Consider the following 23,531-nt stretch of genomic DNA (forward strand, 5'->3'; position numbering starts at 1 on the left):
TTTTGGTAAAAACTAATAACTTTTAAAAGATTACAAATTAATAAATTAAGTTTTTTAGGCAACAGTATGTCTAAACACATACTATCTTTTGGTACAATCAAAAACAATTCTCATTTAGGAATCAATTTGTGTTTCTAACAGAAACACATATTGAAATATTTCAGCTTATTCAAGTTTTTGCTGATTTCAAGTTTTTTTTGCCTACAAACATTTTTCAATAATTTGCGTGTATATTTTTAAATTAAAAACTCAACAACTTTTTAAAATATACAATTAAAATATTGTTTTTCCTCATTTGAGTTCATTACCTCAACATTTGGTATCTTTAATGTTAAATTATGAAGACAATGGTTGTTATGAACACATTTCTTAAATAACACAATTGAATTCAAGTCTGCTTTGTTTAGATAAAAATTTAATATTTTGCATATACAATAAACATGCTCTTTAACAGGCATAGATATCTCAAAAAAATTAAATATTGCTAAATGTAAAACTGTGGTTAATATACAATAATAACTTTGCTTAATGGATATTTTGAATAAATTACTCAACGTATCATTAAGATGTGTACGACTTTGTCATAAAAAATATAAAATATTATGTCGCTATCATTTACTTGTTTGCCAATAATTTGAAAACAAACAAAACCTTATTCTATGGTGCCTAGGAAAAACACAAATTGGTGGGTGGAAATGTAGAAGAGAATAGAGTATTTGCAATATTGTTGCAAAAATTATATAAAACATGTTTTTTTTAACATTTTTAGGAACATGGCTATTAATTAAAAGGCAATCTTGTTAAATTTTACACTAAATTGTATTGATTTTTAATCATTGCACTTTTTATCTACAATCACAGAAAATATTTTATTCTTTAGTAATCTATATACAATAATGGTGCAATTATATTACATTGCAATATGTTTTTTTTAATGAAATTATCACTCAGATGCATAGGAATGTATCATGCAATGCATATTGTATTTTTGTTCTTCCTATATGAGCCAAAGTATTCTATTTAAATAACCATGGAAAATTTGTCATAGATAATGGTAAATATTTAAGCCTTGGATTGGCCTCCAGTGTATCAAATATGAGATGAGAATAATGATGTTGATGAAGATGTTGATGATATTGATTATAATTATCAATATCAAATATTATAATGTGTCAATGTCAATAATCATAGTTTACTCTTAAAGTATGATATAACAATATTAACTTTAAATGAATATAATGTAATCAGCTGACAAGAGGGAAGAGAAGAGAAAAGAAAGGTGCCAGAAGATTTTTGTTTTGAATTACTGTGGAGGGCATAGCAGAGGTTTCTGTGCACTGCAGGGCTAACATTGTGTTGGATCATGGAACTGGTGTTGGAGCATACACAGACAGCTAAAGTTAGAATTTTGTTGTAAACCAGTAGGTAAAGATAAAGGCATGAAGATATTCGCAGATTTTTAAAGACTATCACTTATAAAAGTATTGCAGGATTCAGTGTGACTGTTATTTGGGAGAGGTACTAATTTGAGATCAACATTTACTGTAAACAATTCTCTTGTTACACAATTCTATATTGTGAAAATGATATCATATGTTTATAGGCCTGTCTTGTTGTTAAGTAGTGTCCCAATGAATATCAAGGCACGTCAGGTAATATATATTACTGTACCTCATAAATATTAATTAGTTAATAATATTTCATTGGTCAATTTTACCTGATAAGGGGTGCGGTAGTTTCCAATAATTCCTTGCGTGTGCCAAATTTATGCGTATGCGGGAAAAAAAAGTACTATCCAAAATCTACTACCGTACCCCTGCCTATGTGAACCATATGCAAACTGCGTAATCATACCCTCACAGACCGAAATGGCTAATGTAGATGGACGGTTTGTTGTTTAATATTTATGAGGTATAGTAAAAAAAACCAAAATGGTTTTATTTTGGTAAAGCAGTGAATTCTACTTCTCTTGTTGTTGGATGATTGGGACTACTCTCTCCACTTAATGTCGTGAGGTAGCTCCAATCATCCAACACCTCCGGAAGCAGAATTCACTACATCACTTCAAACCATTTTGTATTTGTATATTCTCAAGTGCTATGATGCTTATTCGAAATAAAATACAATTTGAATAAACACTGCAGTAATTATTCGAGAGCGGCGCTTAATAAAAAACATCTGTCTGGTGTGCTGCTTATTTTAAGAGTAGTGCTTATTATTTGAGAGAAGCACTTATTTGATCATTCACAGTGAGTGGTGATTATGGTTACAATGACATGTGTACACTTGCAATGGTGTATGGTAGTAATCATGAAGACAGGGCTGTTACATATTTAATTACTTAAATGACATAAAACCTAAAAATAGTTACTTGATGTGAACAGATCAAATAAAATTTGTTAACACCCACACCCCCATCAAATTATCCGTAATTTATATATCCTATCTTCCTATCTTCTGTTGCTTTCTAAATTCTTATCCTGCTGCTTTGCCATCAATTTTCGTAGTTTGCGTAGATTTTGCTGAGTTATCTGATCATCTGGTTTAAGTTGTAGCGCCTTCAAATAGATTGACTCCGCTTCCTCTAATTTCCCGTTTAAATGAAGTATAGCTCCAAGATTCATGTGTCCATTTGATGACTGCAAACAAAGAAAAATATTTTCATTACACAATAGTTTGCTGTCAATGAAAACCACATTTTCTTTTAGAGTTCAAGTTCAGTTTATTTCACTCACACATGCAAATGATAATGTACAGAGCAAGGAACTGTGAAATTTGTTTATAAAAATGTGTTCCTCTCGCTAATAGTGAAAAAAAAAAAAAACCAATATCACTGTTAAATCTCTCAAGGCCTATAATGAGTTTGTAGAATATGGATGAATTTGAGTGTTTACTTGAATGTCTTGTGCGAACAAAACTAGTACTTTTCTTTTATATAGTCATACATTAATTTTATAATCAAACAGATCCCTAATCTTCAAGTTGACATGATCAAGAAAATGTTAATCACAGAGTACAAATCAACGTTTACTTTGAAATTGCCATAATTGCTGTTTATTTCTATACTTAAGAATCGGTCACCAACCCATAAACCCAGGAATTTTATTTCTGAAACTTGTTTAGTTATAACATGATTAAAAGTAAATTAACCTGCGTGCTCTCATAATGTATTGCTCAATAACATGAAATTTGGTTTAATGACCATTTGTTTGGTTTAATGACCATTTGTTTGCGTTAATCCAGGATGTAACAAAGTGGAAGCTGAGAATGTACTTTATCCAGGTAAGTTTTTATGTTAGCATGTGGATAAAAAATCCCAGCTAAAAAAATTAAATGTAAACATATTTGAGCAATTGGTAAAAGAATACAGCTATTTAATAATGCCTTCAATGAATATTACAATGTAATTATTTAAATTATTTTGTTTCTCTTTTAATAAAATAATAGTCTGTTTATTATCATCCACTCGAGCCGTTGGTGACTACCCCAAATACTGGCCTTAATGGCCTTGAGTGGGAGGGTGGATGGTCACCCAGCAGAAGAAAAAATAGCTGAATGGGTGGATGAGCTCCTCAGAGTCAAAGGCCAACCATGTTTAGTTTTAGGAGTAGGATTAGCATGTCTGTAGGGCTAGATTAAGTATTACTTGGTCTGTTGTGTGTTTTATAAATAGGATAGGTGAGGTGATATCTAAATATTGTATGTGGTAAAGCATAGTTCAGATGGAAATCTTTAGCCTGGCTTATCTTAAAATCGTTACCGTTACTACAGTAATTTTCAGTGCAATCGTACTGTGTAACAGGCCCTGACTCTATCGGGAAGGTTCCCCGATTTGACCGACTGATCAGTATCTCTGAAAGCTGTCAGCAATAATGTGCAGTGATTATATGAAAACCAAGCTTTACCCTTACAAATCCTAATGGATGTTTTTTTTTGTTCCTTTTCATGCTGTCTATGAATTTTGTAAATGCTCATAAATTCTGAAATGGCCTAGTACAGTGTGAAATCCAACCAACAGAAGGCATTGCTAATATACATAATATTTTTCCTATATTTGTGTTGGAGCGACCATAAAAAGATTATCATCTAAATTTGTCCACTGTGTGAAAAAAAGCCAGTGATGTAATAAAAAAACAGAAATAAAAGTTTACAGTAGCTACAATATATAAGAAATTGAATCTTACCGTAGGTTTAATCTTAACAGCAATCTTGTAATATTTTTCAGCATCAATGTTCTGGCCTGCTTGACGGTATGAGTTAGCCAAATTGAAAATAATTTCGAAGTCGTCTGGAAGCATTGACATGGCCTTCTGGTATAATGCAATTGCTTCTTCATAACGTTTCTGATCGTTTAAAAATTGAGCTTCACAAAAGAAAATATTTTCATATCAATATTTATAAAAATATATAGTAAAAAATATATTTATTAAATTTTAAAAACATACAAAAATATAAATAATTCAATCAATCATGAAACTGTCTGTTATATTGTTAAAACATAAGAAGTTTAAATTTCAAAATTCTCATATATTTTCAAAATTGATAATTGCTGTTTTAAACCATTTCCATTTACAGAATTGAAACAAAACACTAATAGTACTTTATTGACTAACTTTTAAATTATTTATTGCACAAATTTTTGCCAGTAATCTATGCTATCTTGATAATTCACAAACTTGATTGTGTTTATAAGGCCTTAATAGAGATGCTTGCTTTCTAGGACATTACTTAGATGTAATTTGTGGTTCTTCCATTTATTTTTACACCTATATCCTTATAGCATAACTATATCATTATCTATTATGCTACATATGCAGTTATACAATAATTATTATCTACGCCATATTTCATTTGCAAACTCAGTTTAATGATTGTGCATTAAGTCTTATTATTGGTATACTACTGGCCTTAATACATAGTTGATTATATCCGCCTCTCTTATTAGTTGACCAATGTATATCACACTGCTACATTCAATGTGCCATTCACCCACCAAGCCAGCATCCACTGATGGTGAAAGCCAGTGATATAATAAATTTAATCTAATAAATTAAGTATAGAGTGCTACTTTGTTTATATTTGTCTGTTATTATTATATGACACAGCTATGTCCAATTACATATTGTCTTCATCAGATGCAGCACCTTATAAAGACAAGACTGCAGGTGAAAGCTTGTATTAAATAATGTTAAGGTTAGTCAATAAGGTGCTACTTGTATTTTATTTTACTTTACTTTAAGCCGGGCACTCGCTAAAGAACGCAACATGACGATGGATCGTTTTTAATGAGGGTTCATTCAGACTGTTAGTCACTCAGCAGATGCTGTTGCGTCATCTAGAGCTCACAGCGAGTATAGTCGGGTTTGTTGTACGACCACTGTACGATGCAGCGAGTAACATTGCTCCATTTACTATTGAATTCATAACACTGAACTTATAACCTTATTTGCATATAGGTATAAAGGTCAGATAAACGTAATTACCAAAATGTTGATAAACACTTGGATTATTAGGCTCCAGTTCGACTGCACTGTTAAACATCTTTTCTGCTTGCAAAACACGATTCTGGAAAACAAACAATTCCTGAAAACTTTAGTGTTTTGCAGAAAAATGTATAAAATAAAAGCCACTAGTGAACAAATATGAAGAAATCTACATACAAATAATTGATATTTTTGTGTAATTTATAATTGGATTGGAAATATTTGTTTCAATTTATATAAATTCTTCAATTACTAATTATTCATTTTTTGTTACTTGTGGGTGGCATGACAAAATGAGTTGTAATTGCATGCCAAGTCAATTTGATATATTCAAGAAAATATGTATGAAGTCAGACACTGACAAAGTTAAAATATGTATATTTTACAATAACAAATGTTCTCTGAATTGGTTTACATATTAAGTGTTTTTGGGGCACATTTTGTAAGACTCATTTTTATGTTTGGTACTAAAAGTCTCATTTTGTGATGAAACCCTCATAATTTTTCGTTCACTATATTTGACATATATTATTTATGCTAAACAAAAATTAATAATGACAACCCAATGTTTATTCTAACTTAGTAGTATTAGGTAATATTGCAATTTATAATATCTACACACAATTATTTCCATTCTTATGACATTTGTTTACTGATTACATTTTCGTGCAATCTGGGAGAGTTTTGCAAAGGGGAAAATAATCATTAGGTCATTCTCCCTTCCCATTGGGCATCTTTCTCCCCAACAGAAATCTCAAGTCTGCCACAATTGCTCAAGCATGGCATGTGAGTACATGTGATAAAGTTAGCTCATAAATACTCCCATCACATGTCTCATATTCACACCTCACTGATTCCTAATTCGCATGGCTCCAGCAGTTCAAAACTGCTATGTTGAATCAAGCGTAACCTATGCAAAGTTTGTTTGTAAGATGGCTACAAATTAAATCATAGGGTAACAACTTCTATTGCAGCAGACCGTACATCAATGTAAATGATATAAATGTTGATGCATTACCGTTTTTCCCAGTAAGTTTCCGTAAGTCAAATATGCAGGCACGTGATCTGGCTTGTGCAGGAGGGACTCCTTGAAGAACCGCTCAGCATTTATTGCATCACCAAATTTTGCATATGTTTCACCTGAGGATCCCAAACACACTTTAAGTCAATCGATAAAAGAAAATTTTGAAAAAATGCTGTGTATGCCGAGCATATGGACAACTTATCTTAATGGAAGATGTCAATTAATAGGTAGAAGAACCTCTTTGTTAAATTATGTTATGGACCCTTTCAACATAATATACCAGACTGTAAGCTGTAATGTTTTCCATCAGGGCTAATTATCACTACATCTATGTCCCACATGTTATACCAATAAAACCATTATCAAGTTTATACTTGAGTAAGGAATCAGTTTACCAGAATTCTCTATTTAATGATTCTGCCAAACTGTGGAATTCCATTCATTCCATAATTCCTAAATTCAGTGGTATAATGAATCGGGTATTTTAATATTTATTTTGACATGTATTTTTTACATTAGATATATATATATATACATATATATAATAAAACATATAAAATTTAAATAATTTACAAAATACAATATAGATAGCTCAATTAGTCATTCACTTTTAGATTTTTTTCGAATATTAACTACTTAAAATTATATAAAATGTACCTATATGTAATTAACAGTAGGTTCTCCATAAAAACTTTTCAATTTTTTAAATAATTCCATTGTTGATAAAAAGGGTTGCCATGTATATTTCTAACAATAAGACTATGTTTATCTTCCAGCTCACCAATTTTTTAAACAAAACTTTTCAAATATAGGTTATAAAATTACGACACTAAATATTAGATCTGCACATATTTTTGGAGCAATAAACCTTTCTTCATCTTCACTATAGCACTGTATTTGGGGTGATCCTTTCAACTCCAATACTATTAGACCTACTCACTCAGAAACTCTCCATATACCCAACATACTCCTTTTTCTTATGCCTATATTTAATGCCATCAGCACAAAAAGAAACCACCATAGTTATTCCTTGAAGTTGTTGCCGGATGCTCTCCACACAATTTACTCTGGAGTGGTGCGGTGATTATAAATATGACCTACATAACACTGAGCGATGGATTGAACTACTAATGCTAGTACTATTATTATCATTTGAAATATTGCTTAGTATATTTCGATATATTTTTTTTCTTTCTTTTTAAATTTCGATAGTGCTATTTATCCCTTTGGCGTTACATTTCATTTCCTTGTCTTTTTCCTAATACATATATATTTTTATTGCATTCATATTGGTTTTCTACTTTCCATCTCTTTTCAGTACATAGTACTTTTTCATCCAATACTTACCAAGCATGTTGTATAGACTTTGTGGTAAGTAATAGTCTGGGCGTCTCTCAAGAGCTTCAGAAAACACATCAATTGCAGCCTAATGAACAAAACAAAATTACACATTAGAAGAAATAACTATGATATGATGACAACCCTGCTTTTTTTTTTTTATAAACAGAAATGCACACAGAATCAGCAAGAGGATATTCAAATTGCATAACCTGGTAAAAAATGTGTTTTCAAGATCCTTCTCTTAACATGGGGTTAAGCCTGCCTCCCTTCATTTGAAGAATTAATGCAAATGTAATAGTCATAGTATGTAGTAATCATAGTTATGTACACATTTCTAAAAAAAAATTTTTTATTAGCATCCATTAAAAAAAAAAGAACCTGTCACCTACTACTATAGGATGGTTGATAGAAAGCAGAAAAACAATTATTCAAAAGAGAATCAAAATATGAATTTTTTCCAGTAACTGGAAAATATCAGTTCTAAACTTTGGAAATAGTAAGTGTAAATGAATGGAAGACAAGATGGCTTGCAAAAATAATGAAATGTGGTAAATGAGAAAGGAAATCAACAGAGCAGTAATGCTTAATGTAACGGTAAACTAAACTTAACATGCCACCGGATGACAGCGTGTCTGTGGTTTCTAATTGGGAGCCAAGATTTGTAGTCGTAGCTCAGTACTAATGCAATAAGCTTGTCATAAAGTTATAATATTTGAGGGTACCAGCCCATATATGACAGAAATAGCCTTATAAGGCCTTTGTATAAATAGAAATGGCATCACGAGAAATAGTTATAACTAATGCTAGAATGAACAGAGTAAATACTAAAACAATAACGAAACTGATGAATTCACAATAAACCTAGCAAAGAAGATATGATAAATGCATTTGTGAACCCAAAGAAAGAACCAGCAGAAATACCAATAGTTACATTGGTTAATCATGAGTGTAATAATTCTTGTAATAATTTATAGAACTAACAATCTTTACTTAATGCTACAATGCACCCAAATCCTCTATATCTAATTATTGACTGCAGATTACAACTGCATAATTGGATCCATAAAAAGAAAGCATAATTTAGCGTAAACAATTGTATTATATACCATATGCAGGACATGTTATTTCAACACTAATATATTTAACGTGTGAATATGTATTTCATCATCAGTAATATAGTATCATATGCTTCAGTTTGGGAACAATGTGGTAATAGCATCAAAGTAATTTAGTTGCATGTTTGTCATTACTACATTATTGTGATATCATATGCTGAGATTCTTACATGTTAATTAACATACATCATCATCATACTTTGGTAAACTAAAGCCCTGTTGCAAACAGTCTACATAACGTTCTCCTTTGTCAAATTGCCTAAGCTGCTCAGTTAGTTGAACAAAGCAATTTGTGCCCAGAAATCACAACCAGGATATTTTTCTTGAGAAGAAAAGTCCAATGCGAAAAATGCAACTCTGTAAATATTGATGCATTAATATTGTGCATAATGGAAAATTTGTGCGCTTTTTGTGAAACTAACTTTGAAGAGGTTTAAATTTGTGTGGTACAGTTTGAAATGCCAATAGTATTTAGCCAGGGTAAAATCTCAGCATATTTTAGAGATTTAAAAAAAGTAAAGTTAACCTTTCACCTTGGTCAAAATTAATCCAATACTAACACAGCTTTGGTTTACAGATCATGGGTAAAAGCAACAGAAAACGTTGAGAAGTAGCTACCTCTATAAAAGTAAATTTGGCTCTACCATCAACTATGTAATTTAATGTGTTTGACCTGTAAATCGAACATGAATACTGTGTTTCATTGATGCGAATTGTAACTCTTTTCATTGATGTTGAAGGGTTGGCAGGTGATCCAACAACCTATATCATCATATGTAACACCTGTTATTAGTTTTTTAAAAAAAATTGTTTTCTTGTAAATGTATTACAAAAAAAGTCTTCTGAGAGATTGGTACAGAAGCCCACAAAATAAGCTTTTGAAAATGCACTTTAATAAATCCATTTGCCTCAAAATAGCATAATTATTGTATCAACAATTTCTGGCAAATATTTTTAAATTGCCCATATAGTATGTGGGTGTGATATTACATCATCATGCATCAATACATATTTGTCACATAAAACAAAACTTAACACATATTGCTGACTTACATTGTATTTTGCCTGATCATGTAACAGTTTTCCCAAGTTGAACATGGCCGACATAACAGCATTTGTGTGACTTCTTGGGTCCTTTAACCCTGTACTATCTATGGCAATAGCAAGCCGATATACCTCCTCAGCTTCTGTAAACCTCTCAAGGGTTGCTAAAACCATTCCTAAGTTGAGATATGCACCTGTAAGCAGTAAATGTAATAGTTATATAATTTGAAAGAATTTTATTAACTATTCTTTTTTATCCCAATTTTTTTACAAGTTACACATAACACCATTTATAATAAATATGAAAAAAAACATATTATTTATGATTTACAGACAAAGATATTCTTTTTTGACTCTACATCAAATACATTCTTGCTCACAATTTAAAATAAAATAAAAAAATATGTACTATACAAGTTTAACATGTGAAAGTATTTTATTAAATAAAATGAATTTATAGACTATTATTACACTAACACAAATCTTAAGCCAGTCAATCGACAGAAAGGTCAGTAAAATAATATATACAAAATTGAATCAAACGAATATTGACTTTTTTTAATTTAAATTTTCTAATGCCCTGATACAGGAAGCAGTAAAAATGGAGGTTCATACAAGAGGCCATGTCAATCATTACAAAGATCAATGTGAAAACATGAGATGTGTTCTTATTCTGAATAGTAATATTAAATTCAGCTTAGTACTATCAAATTCACAGCACCACCAATTAACTATCCAAGGATTGCTGAAGCCTTGTCTTCATGTACAGAATTCAGTTTTACTTTGTATTTTGCAATTTAAAAATTTTAAGTTTAATTTTATTTTTCTATATAGTATATATTTTATTTTTGTATGTTTCCTGGATGCACCATAAATTGTGTATGAGCGCCTTTATATCAGATGTGGATCCAATATAAAATTGATTTATTCAAGTTCAAGTTCAAAAGAACATTTATTTCTCAAAATTAATTAATGCAAATAATAAATAACTAGCCAAGTTTGAGGGGCGAAACCCAGAAAGCGGAGCTTGTGTAGGGCTGCCCTGAAATAAACACACAGAAAAACCAAAGCCAAAACAGAACAGGACAACAGGGGACAGGACAACAGGAGACAAGGCAGACAAAGCAGAAAACACAAGGATGCTCAGAAATGCATTTTTTTTCTTTTATAATATTGGGACAAAAACAAAATGTAACGAGTTGGTAATGGAGATCGAGAATGGGTAAAAAGAGAAAATTATGCATAACTTGATAAGAGATGTTTTTCTGTCTTGAACAGAAGTTTTTTTTAGAGTAGGAATTATACATGGAGTGAGGGAGATTGTTCCATAGCTTAGGACCAGTATATTGAATATTTTGCTGGAAAGAAGTGGTTCTATGAAAGGGAATATAAAGTTGATTTGAAGAGCGGGTAAAATGACTATGATAATAAAAATTAAAATTAAGTAATGATTTCAATTGAGGGGGCAGAGAGAAATTTACCCATGAAAAAATAAAAGCGCATTGCTGAAGATGATTGATGTCATGAATTTTTAGAAGACCAAGGGAGGAAAATAAAGGATCAGTGTGGGCTCGCGGAGGTGCACCCGACATAATTTGAACGGCTTTCTTCTGAAGGAGTAACAGTTTGATGGGAAGGGTAAGTGTTGGACCAGACCAAGTTGCAATAATTCAGGTAGGGAAGGATCAAAGAACAGTATAAAACACGGAGAATAATTTGGGGAACAAAAGAGGATAACCTGTAAATAATGCCGATACTTTTACTTTTTTTACTTTTTTTGTTTTAATTTTTTTATTTGAACCATATTTAATGAGGGTGATCCATCCATTAGAAGTTGATCATTTGGGACCCTCAAATCATTGATATGTTCCTAGGTCTGACTACTATAATACATGTGGGAAATGCACAGCCCACATATGAAAACCATAACACTTGATACAAAATTGTTAAGAAGTTCAAGACAAGATAATATTGGATTATGTTTCTACTCCAAAATGGCCAAGTACTATCAGTAAAAATAAATATTAATTATATGTCTCAATTACTTTAAATCCAGGCTCCAGAGAAAAAAAAATGTTGACATGTTGTAATATATTTTATTTTAAAACTGGAGGAATAAGAGGCGTAACCACAATTTTGCCATCTTTTTTGTCAAAAATCCTTTTCGTGTCTTTGAAAATCAGTTTTTCTTTCTGAGCCTGACTTTTAAGATTTTTTTCTTTGACTTGTAGATGAACCATAGACTTGCCTACAGATGGTACTTTATAGTATTTTTGTATAATTCATTACACTTTACAGTATTCCTGACAGGATACTCAATTTATACATTTAGAATTGCTAAAAACTTACTTGCAAGTCTTGGGCGACATCTGATAGCCATACGATAACTGCTAATGGCCTCTTCATATCGTTCATTCTCTTGTAATAATATTCCCCTTAAACATTAAAAAACATTGCAATCTTTTTTGAATAATTCCTTAAGAAACAATGCTATGTAATATTAATAATAAATTGAAGTTGATTGTCGTCATTGTTTTCATGTAATGTAATACATTCTCAAGGATCAAAATCAATAACGAAAATTGCCGTCTCTAATAAATTTTCTTGTTCCTCAATTAAGATAACAAATGCGAGTGCATGGTATTGTTCTGCTTCAACATAGTGAGAACTAATAATGAATAATACACACGGCAAAGCTGGGAGTCCATTAAAAAGTACTAATTTGGTAAGCAAGTAATTTCATTTGCAATTACTTGTTATCTAAATACAAGTCCTACACATTAATGTTCAACATAATTATGATGCTGATATGTACTACAGTTAAAGGTGATTAGTATGGTTAATGAAGCAAAGTCTAAAAAAAATATATTAAAAATTTAGTTAACATTATTTTTGTTTGTTATGGATATTGTTTTTGTAGGCAATCAATTCATAAAATCAATCACCTATTATAATTTTTTTAAATTTTTTCAGTAGTATTCAATCAATTCATTACAATATTTATTTATAGAAACTGTATTTTTATGTAGCATATGGTGAAAATTGTTTTCAATATTGCAGATATTAGTGTCAGAAATTCTTTACACACAGCAAGTTCCTGACAGTTGTTCAGACACTCATATGCCGAAGAAGGCAGCAGGCGCTGCCGAAAATGTTATTTAGTAAATGTATGTCTCAAAGTATGTGTCACAGCCATTTGTTTTTACACTGCAATATTACTCTACAATTGAGACATATGTAGAACACTATCAAGACTTATGTGGATCACCATCCAGGGGTGGATCTACAATTTTTCAAAAGCACACAACATCGATTTCTGGACATTTTTTAAATTGAGTGGCTAAACTACTGGATCCACCCCTGCCATCAACTACATCGATTTGATATGAATTTAAAATATTATTCAAGTACCGTTTCTACCAATTTGTTTACATTATTTGAATCAATAGCTTGAACATTACCTGAACAATTAAAATAAACTACTGTAATGACGAAGTTGTTTCATCTATATTGTATTTAATTGAAAACAGATTCATTTAAAATGTATTAAAACACATTGTATCTAATATCTAAATACTAGTTCATGTTGTATTCATATTAACAAAAGTTGAATTTTGTTCTCAACACAAGGGAATATTTTATGGTTTGTAATCTTGTGTTGAGAAGAAAGGTTTAACCTTTTGTTGAATATTGTAGTATTTAATTGTCAAAAATAATGTACAGCCTTTTTTTTTTATTGGGCAACCAATATTATTGACTAGTTTGCACAATATTGTTTACATATAAAAAAAACTATTAAATATTAAAAACCATTTTTAATGTCAATTTACTGGTCTCATTTAGAATATAAAGCCATGTCCAGACTATCAATATAGTATTGACAAAAAAACTATCATATGCCCATATAGAGTCACAATGTGCCTATATATGGTCACGGTATAATGCAATCATGACCATATTTAGGCATGTCAGATTAGATTGATAAGTAACTTACAGGTTGTAGTGTACATCTGCCATGTTTCCTCTGTAGGACAATGCACTTCTGTATGCTTGTTCTGCTTCCCTAAACTTCCCCTTATTTTTCAAGATGTTTGCTAGGTTGCCCCAGGCTGGTTAAGAAATAAAGAACATACATTTGTTTTTTCTTAAACAATTCAATAACACTTTGCATATGAGCTCAGCAAATCCTTTTAGTCAAAAAAAAGTAGAGTAACTGATCAAATCTGGGAAAAAAAACCCCTCAAAAATTAATTCATTTAGGGTTCGAAAAGTCATGAACTTCAAAACAATTCCATTTTCTTTGATTTATCTTTAAGGAAAAAATCCTTTTAAAATTGCTACTAGCCAAAGTAAGGATGGGTATTTATTTATACATCTAATTACTGTATATAATGCTGATTACAGTACAGGACAGTTTGGTTCCTTCTACTGCTGCCAGTCACATCCCAATGGGCAGTCATGTTTAGCATCCAACTTATTATGCTAGGTCCAACTATTGAATGAGATCCTTGACTGTTAGCTTTTTAGCTTGACCAGTATCACAAAGATGACGATTGCCAATTCTAATACACGGTTCATCATAATAACGGTTTACGAGCTTGTGCAAAGAGCAATCATTTTGTTAGTGAATTGTACGGTCCTCCGCAGATGACTAAAAATTTTCTTGTAATTTTCTATTGGAAGCTAACTTATTTAAATATACAAAGTAAGCAATTCAAATATTGAATTTCTTGTTCAAGACAGTTAACGAACACAGAGAACATGCATTTAATAATATCAAGATATTAAAGTTCGGTTACTAAGGTGACAGAAACTGAACCTGTGCTTATATATCAAAAGTAATATTCACTCATGTTAAAAAAAATTCACATTAGAAAAAAAAACTTCATATCATGTGCTGAAAAGATGCATATTAAATAAGGTTTCCAATAACGTTTATAGCACTCATCGTGAACACCAGAAATTATACACTTTATACTACATAATATGATATTAGGATAGAGTAATAACAAAGATAATATTACTGTTAATATTGAAAGTGTATTAAATTTCAGTGGATATTGGAATTATTATTAACACAGTATATCATAATTCATACCTTTGGCTGGGTTGATTTCAATTCCTGACCTATAGAGTGCCTCCTCATTTTGCCAGTCTCTGTTTCGTATAATTGTTCGAAGACCAAAAAGCACCAGAATGAAGACGGATGCGAATAAGACTAACTTTTGGTTCGTATCTTGATTCCGCTTCCAAAGTTGATACGTACCCTCCGCAACCAATAGACATAGACCCATACTTGGAATGTATAGCACTCGTTCAGCAACAACAAATCCAACATAGAAAAATAAATTTGTTGCAGGAAGAAAAGGAAAAACTAGCAGTGATAAACCAATAAGAATTACATTCAGCGATCTTCGCTCCTCGCTTTTTATATATATCTTGTCTGGTGAAAAAATATCTAAGAATGAGAGAGCACCAATTGGTTGATTTAGTCTATAAGGAGGGCATCGCTTCCGCAAGGCATCACCTTTAAAATGTCCATTCCCATTGGAATCATAGTGATGGTTGTTTTTGTGTCCATTGGAAAATTTAAATTGCATTTTGGTGTAATTTGAACAATCTGGATGCTTACAAATAGAATTTGGAGATGATTGGTGTTGCAGTGAATTAAGTCCCTGGACACAGTATATTACAGTGTAAAAAAGTATTAGATACATGGAAATTGTAGCTATATTGCGAACATCTAGTAGTGATGTAACTAAAGGTATTGCCTCCATCGACCAATCAAAACTAAGTTTGTAAGGGCACAACATAAGCCATACATTGAACGCAGGAAGAAAATGGAAAGTCAATGATCTTGTTAAAGTATTATTTGAATCGGAGGCAGGATTATCGGACGGAGAGAATTCCGGAGGAGTATTTCCCATGAGATATAGACGAAGACTAATGAGAACGATCCCACAGAAAATCTGCGACAAAACGCCTTCCTGCACCTGTCTGGAACCATTCTGAAATATAAAAAATATTTAAAATTGTATATTTTATCAATGTATTTATCCATTATTTATTTCTATCAATATGCAAACTTTTCAGCCCAATACACCTAAATTGGACAATTTAATGCAGGAAACCAATATAGGGATGAACTGTTCTTGCAGTAATAAATTCCCCAAGGAACAGCAATAATACATTTTTTATTGAATAACTTTCCAGATCATTCTGAGCAGCAATAAAAAATGATAAATCTGTCTCTGAAGTATGTTGCTTTGAATAGAGTAATGCATGGATGAGAATTAATTGCGAAAATTTACTAGTTAAACCAATTTCTGTCTGACTTTATCATTATAAAATAATTTATGAACTTCTATAATGACATGAATATAATCTATTGTTCTTTCTGTTTAAGGTCAATAGCTTTTACAATAGTAAAGATTATAGGAGTCATTGTTATTGTTTGCTCTGCAGCATTGAACATGTCACTAAATTGGTTCATTGTGTGTGGTCCTCATAAAAAATACAAACTAATTAGAGATGATACACTGTTTGGCATGAGTCTTAAGGTTTCATGTTTGCCAAGAAAAAATATCAATATTTGAATTATATATACTGTACTTTTCCATACTAAAATAAGAAATTACATTTCAAAAGGAAATTTAAAAGATTTTTCCTTACTAATTAAATAATAAATTTATAGTCTTTTACAAAGACTTTTAATTTGGATAGTAAATAAATTTTGAAATTTTTGAGGTAAAGGTTTGTAAATTAACATAAAAAAATTAAAAATATATTTAAAACTGTCTCAATGTTTTGGAGGTTTTCACATCTTATGACAAAATAATTTATATTACAAAAATATAGGAATATAAAAAATTAAATAAACTATTTGAGAACACAATTAAAATGTCCTAATATTTGTATTTGGAAACAGGTAGAAATGAGGAAGAATGACAAATGACAATTTAAATTTAAAAATAATCAAACTAATGAATACTGTCATAAGGAATCATGTAGAGATATATCACATACAAGATAATTCTTATTGTCATCACGTTAAAGCAGTATTCAAAATTAAACTGATGTGGTGCTGGTAAAAATAATAATGAATATTAATATTATTTTATGTACTTTGCTTGTATATGACAATAAATGGAATCTTGAATCTTAATAGCCCAGAATAGCCCAAGAAAAACAAAAGCCTCAGAAAAATAATATCTCAGCAAAACAATAGTTTTAGAAAAATAATAGCCCAGCAAAACCATAGCCCAGAAAAACAACAGCCCCAGAAAACTATATTCCCAGAAAAACTATAGCCCCAGAAAGACAATAGCCCGAGAAAAAAAAATAGTCCCAGACAAATTGATATCACTCTGATATGGTTGGCTGAACAATTTAAGAAAAAATATAGCCAACAACCTCTTTTACTCAATTATGGGACTCTAAATAATGTGAGGTGTTTTTAATTGTTTAGACTCATTTGTATAATACATCATTTGTTTGTATCTGATTAACAAATTGATATACTGACAGCTTGCCATTCAACTCATCATCTTTTTTCATACTTAAATTTACATAAACCTTTAGGACATGCAAATGACTAAATGATTATCTGCATTCAGAATAAGTGCAAATGGAACTCAACATTTTTAAAAATTATTTATTTTATTAATACTTAACAATGTTTCAAGATGATGTCTTTCTCTGCTGACTCAACAAATTAAACATTACATTTTTTTTTATAAATCAATATATTCTAACATAAACAGTCACTGAACAATCAAAACCTACATATAAATGTGATATTAATCTTAATATATAACTGTTTATCATAATTGATCTATGAGGGTTTGAAGAGTATTTCTGAAGCTTAGCCCTACTTCTGTGACACAAATATTGTACATTGTACAGTATGAACTCTCTATGGCTTTCGCACCTCCTCATTCTATTTCATCAAAGTAGCCTACTCTCTATATTTCTTCTTATCTTCATTATAAATTAGTTTTATCCTAATGATTACTGGATAAATTTCAAGTGATTATTTACCTCCTACCTAGTTCTACTCCCACCCTCTTCCATGACTACTGAATCCTATCTATTATAATTATATATCTCGTATGACTATCAATACTTTGTTAGGAAACCAATAAACTACTATCTAATCATATTTAAATCCATCTGAAATTCATAATTAATCCCATTGATGTAATGAGATACAATCTGATTGATTGATTGAGTAGGTTATTTGATATTATTGACTTCTAGGACAATCCAATCTAAATCCTGTTAGATTGCTGTTGACTAAAAATATCTGATGATAACGATGGACCATAACTTATTCGTAAACCTCATAGCTCCCAATAATCCCTATTGAATCCAACTTTACTGAATTAATCCCATTAAAACATTTCAACACTGGACTGACAATAAAAACGTGACATTATTTCCAATGATTCTGTTGTTAGTCCAACATTTTAGCAAACTGAATACTGGATTTGATGTTTGATGACAAAGAAAAATTTGGAAAAATTTTGTTTTTATTAATTTATAATTAAAAAAAAAGTACTGATAGCATTTTCCTAGGAATGTGATGAAATAGTTTTTCATGATGAATTTTCATTTCTGCAGCCAAAATACAGAGACAATGCACAGGTTTATACTGTATATAGTTGGTCAGGTGTCATGAAAGGCCCTGGTTGGGGTTTAGTGAATAAGGAATCCCCTTTCCCACCTCCCTCCCCCTAAAATATATAAATATTTCTTTTAATGTTAGACTAATTTTTAAATAATCTAAATAATATATAGACAATTTTCCAGAGTTTTTAAACATTTTTCTTAAATTTGACTTTTGCAAAGTTTAAAATTAAACTTGCTATAAAATGTTGATATCTATAGCAATGCTTGTATATTAGAAGATTTATCCATTCATAGAGAGGATTCTAGCATAAAACATTCTTGTTTATGCCACATTGATTGTAGGCCTCAGTCTGATTGTTGGGTGCCTTGAACATGCTATTCAAGTCACAATTGTATATTCAGAATTCATAATTTTATTTATCTCATAATCAGATGGCATATATAAAGGTGCCCATCCCCACCCCCTCCCCCACAAATATCTGATGTAAATGTTGATTGAACAGACCTCTATTTTTGAAGTCCTGTAAAGACTCTCAGGCTTTATTTGACAAAAACATGTGACATGCCTAAATATGGTCATGATATCACATAATGACCTGGGATGTAGTTATAGTGGGCGGAGGTAGGTGGAGCCACCCAGCCTTGAAGTTTTCCACCCAGTCTAAAGCTAATTTCATGGCCTTTCACCCACCCTTATTAACCCACTTTTCCATCCTTAAAATCTACTTGTATTATCTAGAGTTTACCAATGTTATCATGCACCCACCCTCAAAATATCTATCCCCACCCTTAGTTTTCATTAGCTACAACCCTGAATGACCATATATAGGAACATCAGGACTATATATGGACATACAACAGTTGTTTGTCAAAGGAAATTTGATAGTCGGGCCTGAGCTTTATGGTGCTCTGTGATCTGAATGGCAACACCTTGTGAATGGCTACTAAATGACATCATGAAGATTAATAATTGATCCAGCGCTAGTAGCATGGGGTATGGCACTGATCTCTGATGGATTCCAGGGTGTGAATCCACAGGTACAGTAACTATGTATTTCTAGCCAATTAGTGAGTAATTTAATTGATTTTCAAGGTCTTGAAAAACATAATGAGTAAAGTTAAAAAAAAAATTCTGTCCAAGGAGATTCCTGACAAATTTCACCTGTACACAGGTAATCATAATTACATCTGACCTTTTTTGGAAAGACATGTTAATTTGATCATGGAGTAAATACTTTAATTGTCATAGCTAGAGATATGGTATCGTGTCCAATAAAATGCCGCCACCACAACGTCGTTCAAAAATCGCTTCCTTACCTGTTAACTCACAGAGCACAAAACAAGTCTATAATTGTATAATAAAACTTGCCAAAAATGAATAAGTAAATAAAATTAAAATTGCTATGACTACAGAACAATTAATGGCATTATTTCTATCGCATATTCCAAAAAGTAAACCAATGGAGTTAACTTACTAGTGATTGTTAGTACATTAGTTACTCAAAGACACATTATATTACGTAACACCTTTACTGTACAATAGCCAAGACTGTATACAATAACAATGTGTAAATTAACTTTCGTACGAGAAAGGATGGTGTAATTAATTTTACCTTTTCCTGATATACTTTAACATTTGATCTGACCTAATGTGTATAGTTATGTAACTAATAATTACAGTGTTATGAATAACAATATTTTGCGTTGTTTTAGTTTAGTATCTTTTTGTTTTGTAAGTTTGTATTCTGGATGCACAATTACTAATATTATGGGTGGCTTTGATTCAAAAGTGAACCCTATTAAATTCAAATCAAAATGTAATACACGCCATCGTGTTGGGACTTAGTAGTTTGACATTTATTATGGCATGTATTTTTTTTTGAGCAGGGAGTTAAATAACAACTTCCTACTAAGTTATACTTTCACATAAGGTTGAATCAAATGTTATCAGGGAAAAAACATTGTTATTTACAGTCTTGGCTATTGTACAGTATAGTTGTAACGTATATATACAGTGATGTTTCTTTAAGTGACTAACGCCCTTATTCTTAAAACAAAATTTAGTCGAACTAGAACTTCATTTAGTGCTAGTTCCAACTTCAACTTCAATTTGTATTCCCAAACTTAGTCGAAGTTTTAGTTCAACTTAAGACGACTGGCAAGCCATGACTATCAAACTAAAAAATGAAAAGGGCTAACTTTAATAGCAGACGAAATTGTAGAAATTTGGCAACGCGGATGAATATTAAGCTGCCGTCTACGGTTCAAAAACGTATTTCCTCATAATTCATAATAGACCAATAATTATTCGAATAATTAATTTTCTATAATAATAACTATATGAGTTGTTAACATTTTACGATAGAGAATTTGAACAGTCACTGAAAATTTGCTTTATGAATCATAAACAAATAAAAAGAGACTCATGATTGCGATCATACAAACAGGTTAACTGTATCAAAATTATTACTGTATTGATTTCCTCTGATTTTCCTATTATTTGACTTTGGTTCAAATTTCTATAAAGCCATACATTTTCCTGTTTACATTACTACTAGACACACTAGTCCTACAATTTAGGAGCCAACATATTATGAATGTGTGGTTTCCCCTTTCTTCCCTTCACTTTATGGACCACTTCTTAAGTCTGCCAAAATGAAAGTATCTGACAAGATTTTATAAAATATTTTGTTGATTTAGCTGCGGCCTACTAGAGCTGTACATTCTTTATTGAGGTTTTTTTTAAGGTACATTATGAATACATTTTTCATAGAATAATCCAAAAAATTACTATAATCCTTGCAAATATTTGAATTGAGAAATCCTATTGGCTCTTGTCAATGGCAATTTCAGTACATACTTTATCTACCGTAGTATTGTACAGTGCTCCAATGGTATAGTCCGGTATAGCACAAGGGGAAGTAGTGCATGTAAGAGCGAAATGGTTGCTGATTGTCAATGTTGCTGACATCATGGATATAGTGCTTAAGAGGCAACATATCAACTAATATTAATGGTTCACAAAGCAAGCTTCACTTTAATAGCTCTTACAGTGGACACCTCATAAATCTATTTAATATGGGACAACCATGTTGAGGTTAATGCAAGATTACAAATGCACTACTTCCAACTATGTGGATATTCAACAAAAAAAAGTGCTTATTTAAATTTAATTAAAGTTTGGAAGTTTGACTTCATTGGAAGTCGAAAAATTAATAAAACCTTTGACCAATGTATGTTGTTATAGCTACTGAGATGGCGTTTTCCTGAGTTGGCACAACATGGAGTAAATAAAACATGGACAAACAACCCAACGTCCATGAACCAGGTTCAATTGTCTACAGCTGAAGCAGTTGCTATCAACCTTTAATATACATAAGACACCTGGCCATATTTACCTGCTAATGTGGAGAGTAAAATAAAGTGGTAGGCAAATACACCAAAACGGAATGGATCACAGCTCCATTGTCATCAATTAATAATCAGGATATTTGAAAACCTCATAAAATTCCATTTGTAACATTCTATTGTTCAATGTTAAATATTGACAAATGCTACAAAATACCCAACACAAAGAGATGTGTTCATCACACCTTCTTTTCAAGGAGGTATTTTCAACGCTAATGTTTGTTTTATAAAAAAAAAAATCTGTTTCTTATAATAATCCCTGGCTAAAGTTGATTAAAAACAGCAATTTCCTGTTTCGCTCTCCAATTTGTTTGAAATATTTGAAAGCTAACCTGAAAATACAATGCTTGCATAAATTTTTACAACAAATAAAAAATGCTTGATTGTAATCAAAGATGAACCAATTGCAATTTGCACTATTTATACAGATTCAGTATATGATTTATTTTATTATCAATCATGTACTATTTCAGTGAAATTAAGTATTATTGTTCAATTTAAGACTCATTCTGTGCATTCAACCGACATACATTATTTAATTTGAAGGACTATAATTGTCTTATTATTATAATTGTCTTAACATCAATATTTCTTTCACATGGAAACGCATTTCATACCACTATAAATTTAATTGGTGATCTTAAACGCAAACAAGAGAAACAGAACACTGTACAAACCTTTACAACAAACTAAAATTTCAATATCAGTACAAATATTTTGATTAAAAGATCTTTTAACCTTTAACAAAGATCTATTCATCTTTGACACTCCCTAATCAATGATTCAAGACCATAGGTACCATATTATTATACAGTAATAAATAATTTGATATTATATTACCACGCTTGTATCTTTATTGTACAACTACATATGTAACCTTAAATGTTGACCTGAAATTGTTAGATTTATAGATGTTTATATATTTATTTATTATCTGGACTGGAGTCTGGAGTCTTAAAGGCAGCTGCATATCCCATGAGGCCACTGAGGTCTGTTAGGGTCTATGCACCACTGAAGTTGAATAAATCAAATGCATAGTTTTGCCATGCTCAGGTGAGCAGTCAGAGGTAAGGTATGAATATTATATATTTTGGTTTTGGATTCGGTCTAGTCAGAAAACTTGTAATAGAAACTAGAAATTGCAAATTGCAAGTGAAGTGCTGCGAAGTACAACTGCATATAAATGTTCTTCGAACAAAATTATTTATGCGAGTCAAGTGAAAATAATGAATAATAAAAATATAACAAATAATATGAGACACGACCCATTGTCTATATTATAACACTTCTCATTGGGTAACAAAGTCGTAATTTTTCATTTTTGTCAAAAAGTTTCTATAGTGTGGTGAATTATGGTTTAGGTTTTTTTTAATAAAGTTTCAAAAATTTCTATGTATGCGGAAAATGTATTTTTTTTTATTACCAAAGGTTACAATTTTTATTTTGAAGACTGCATGGTCTAGGAAGTGTACATTTTTTTATGGG

At 31.0% G+C, this 23,531-nt stretch overlaps 1 protein-coding gene across 1 annotated transcript in view; it reads right to left on the bottom strand.

Moving 5' to 3' along the window:
• Positions 1 to 395: 395 nt before the first annotated feature.
• The window catches only part of LOC117104882 (protein O-mannosyl-transferase TMTC2-like), a 55,455-nt gene continuing 32,319 nt past the window's right edge, over positions 396 to 23,531 (bottom strand). The window contains exons 3-11 of the mRNA XM_033245769.1: positions 15,106 to 16,015; positions 14,002 to 14,116; positions 12,357 to 12,442; positions 10,017 to 10,201; positions 7,855 to 7,933; positions 6,502 to 6,623; positions 5,484 to 5,565; positions 4,185 to 4,363; positions 396 to 2,639 (exon numbers count right to left, since the gene is read on the bottom strand). Of these exons, the coding sequence (XP_033101660.1) occupies positions 2,451 to 2,639; positions 4,185 to 4,363; positions 5,484 to 5,565; positions 6,502 to 6,623; positions 7,855 to 7,933; positions 10,017 to 10,201; positions 12,357 to 12,442; positions 14,002 to 14,116; positions 15,106 to 16,015 (1,947 nt within the window). The 3' untranslated portion in view covers positions 396 to 2,450. The remainder of the gene's footprint in view (positions 2,640 to 4,184; positions 4,364 to 5,483; positions 5,566 to 6,501; positions 6,624 to 7,854; positions 7,934 to 10,016; positions 10,202 to 12,356; positions 12,443 to 14,001; positions 14,117 to 15,105; positions 16,016 to 23,531) is intronic.

The sequence above is a fragment of the Anneissia japonica genome, unplaced genomic scaffold (genome assembly GCF_011630105.1).
Source record: "Anneissia japonica isolate Jap-2015-1 unplaced genomic scaffold, ASM1163010v1 scaffold287834_len5846547_cov211, whole genome shotgun sequence".
NCBI lineage: Eukaryota > Metazoa > Echinodermata > Crinoidea > Comatulida > Comatulidae > Anneissia > Anneissia japonica.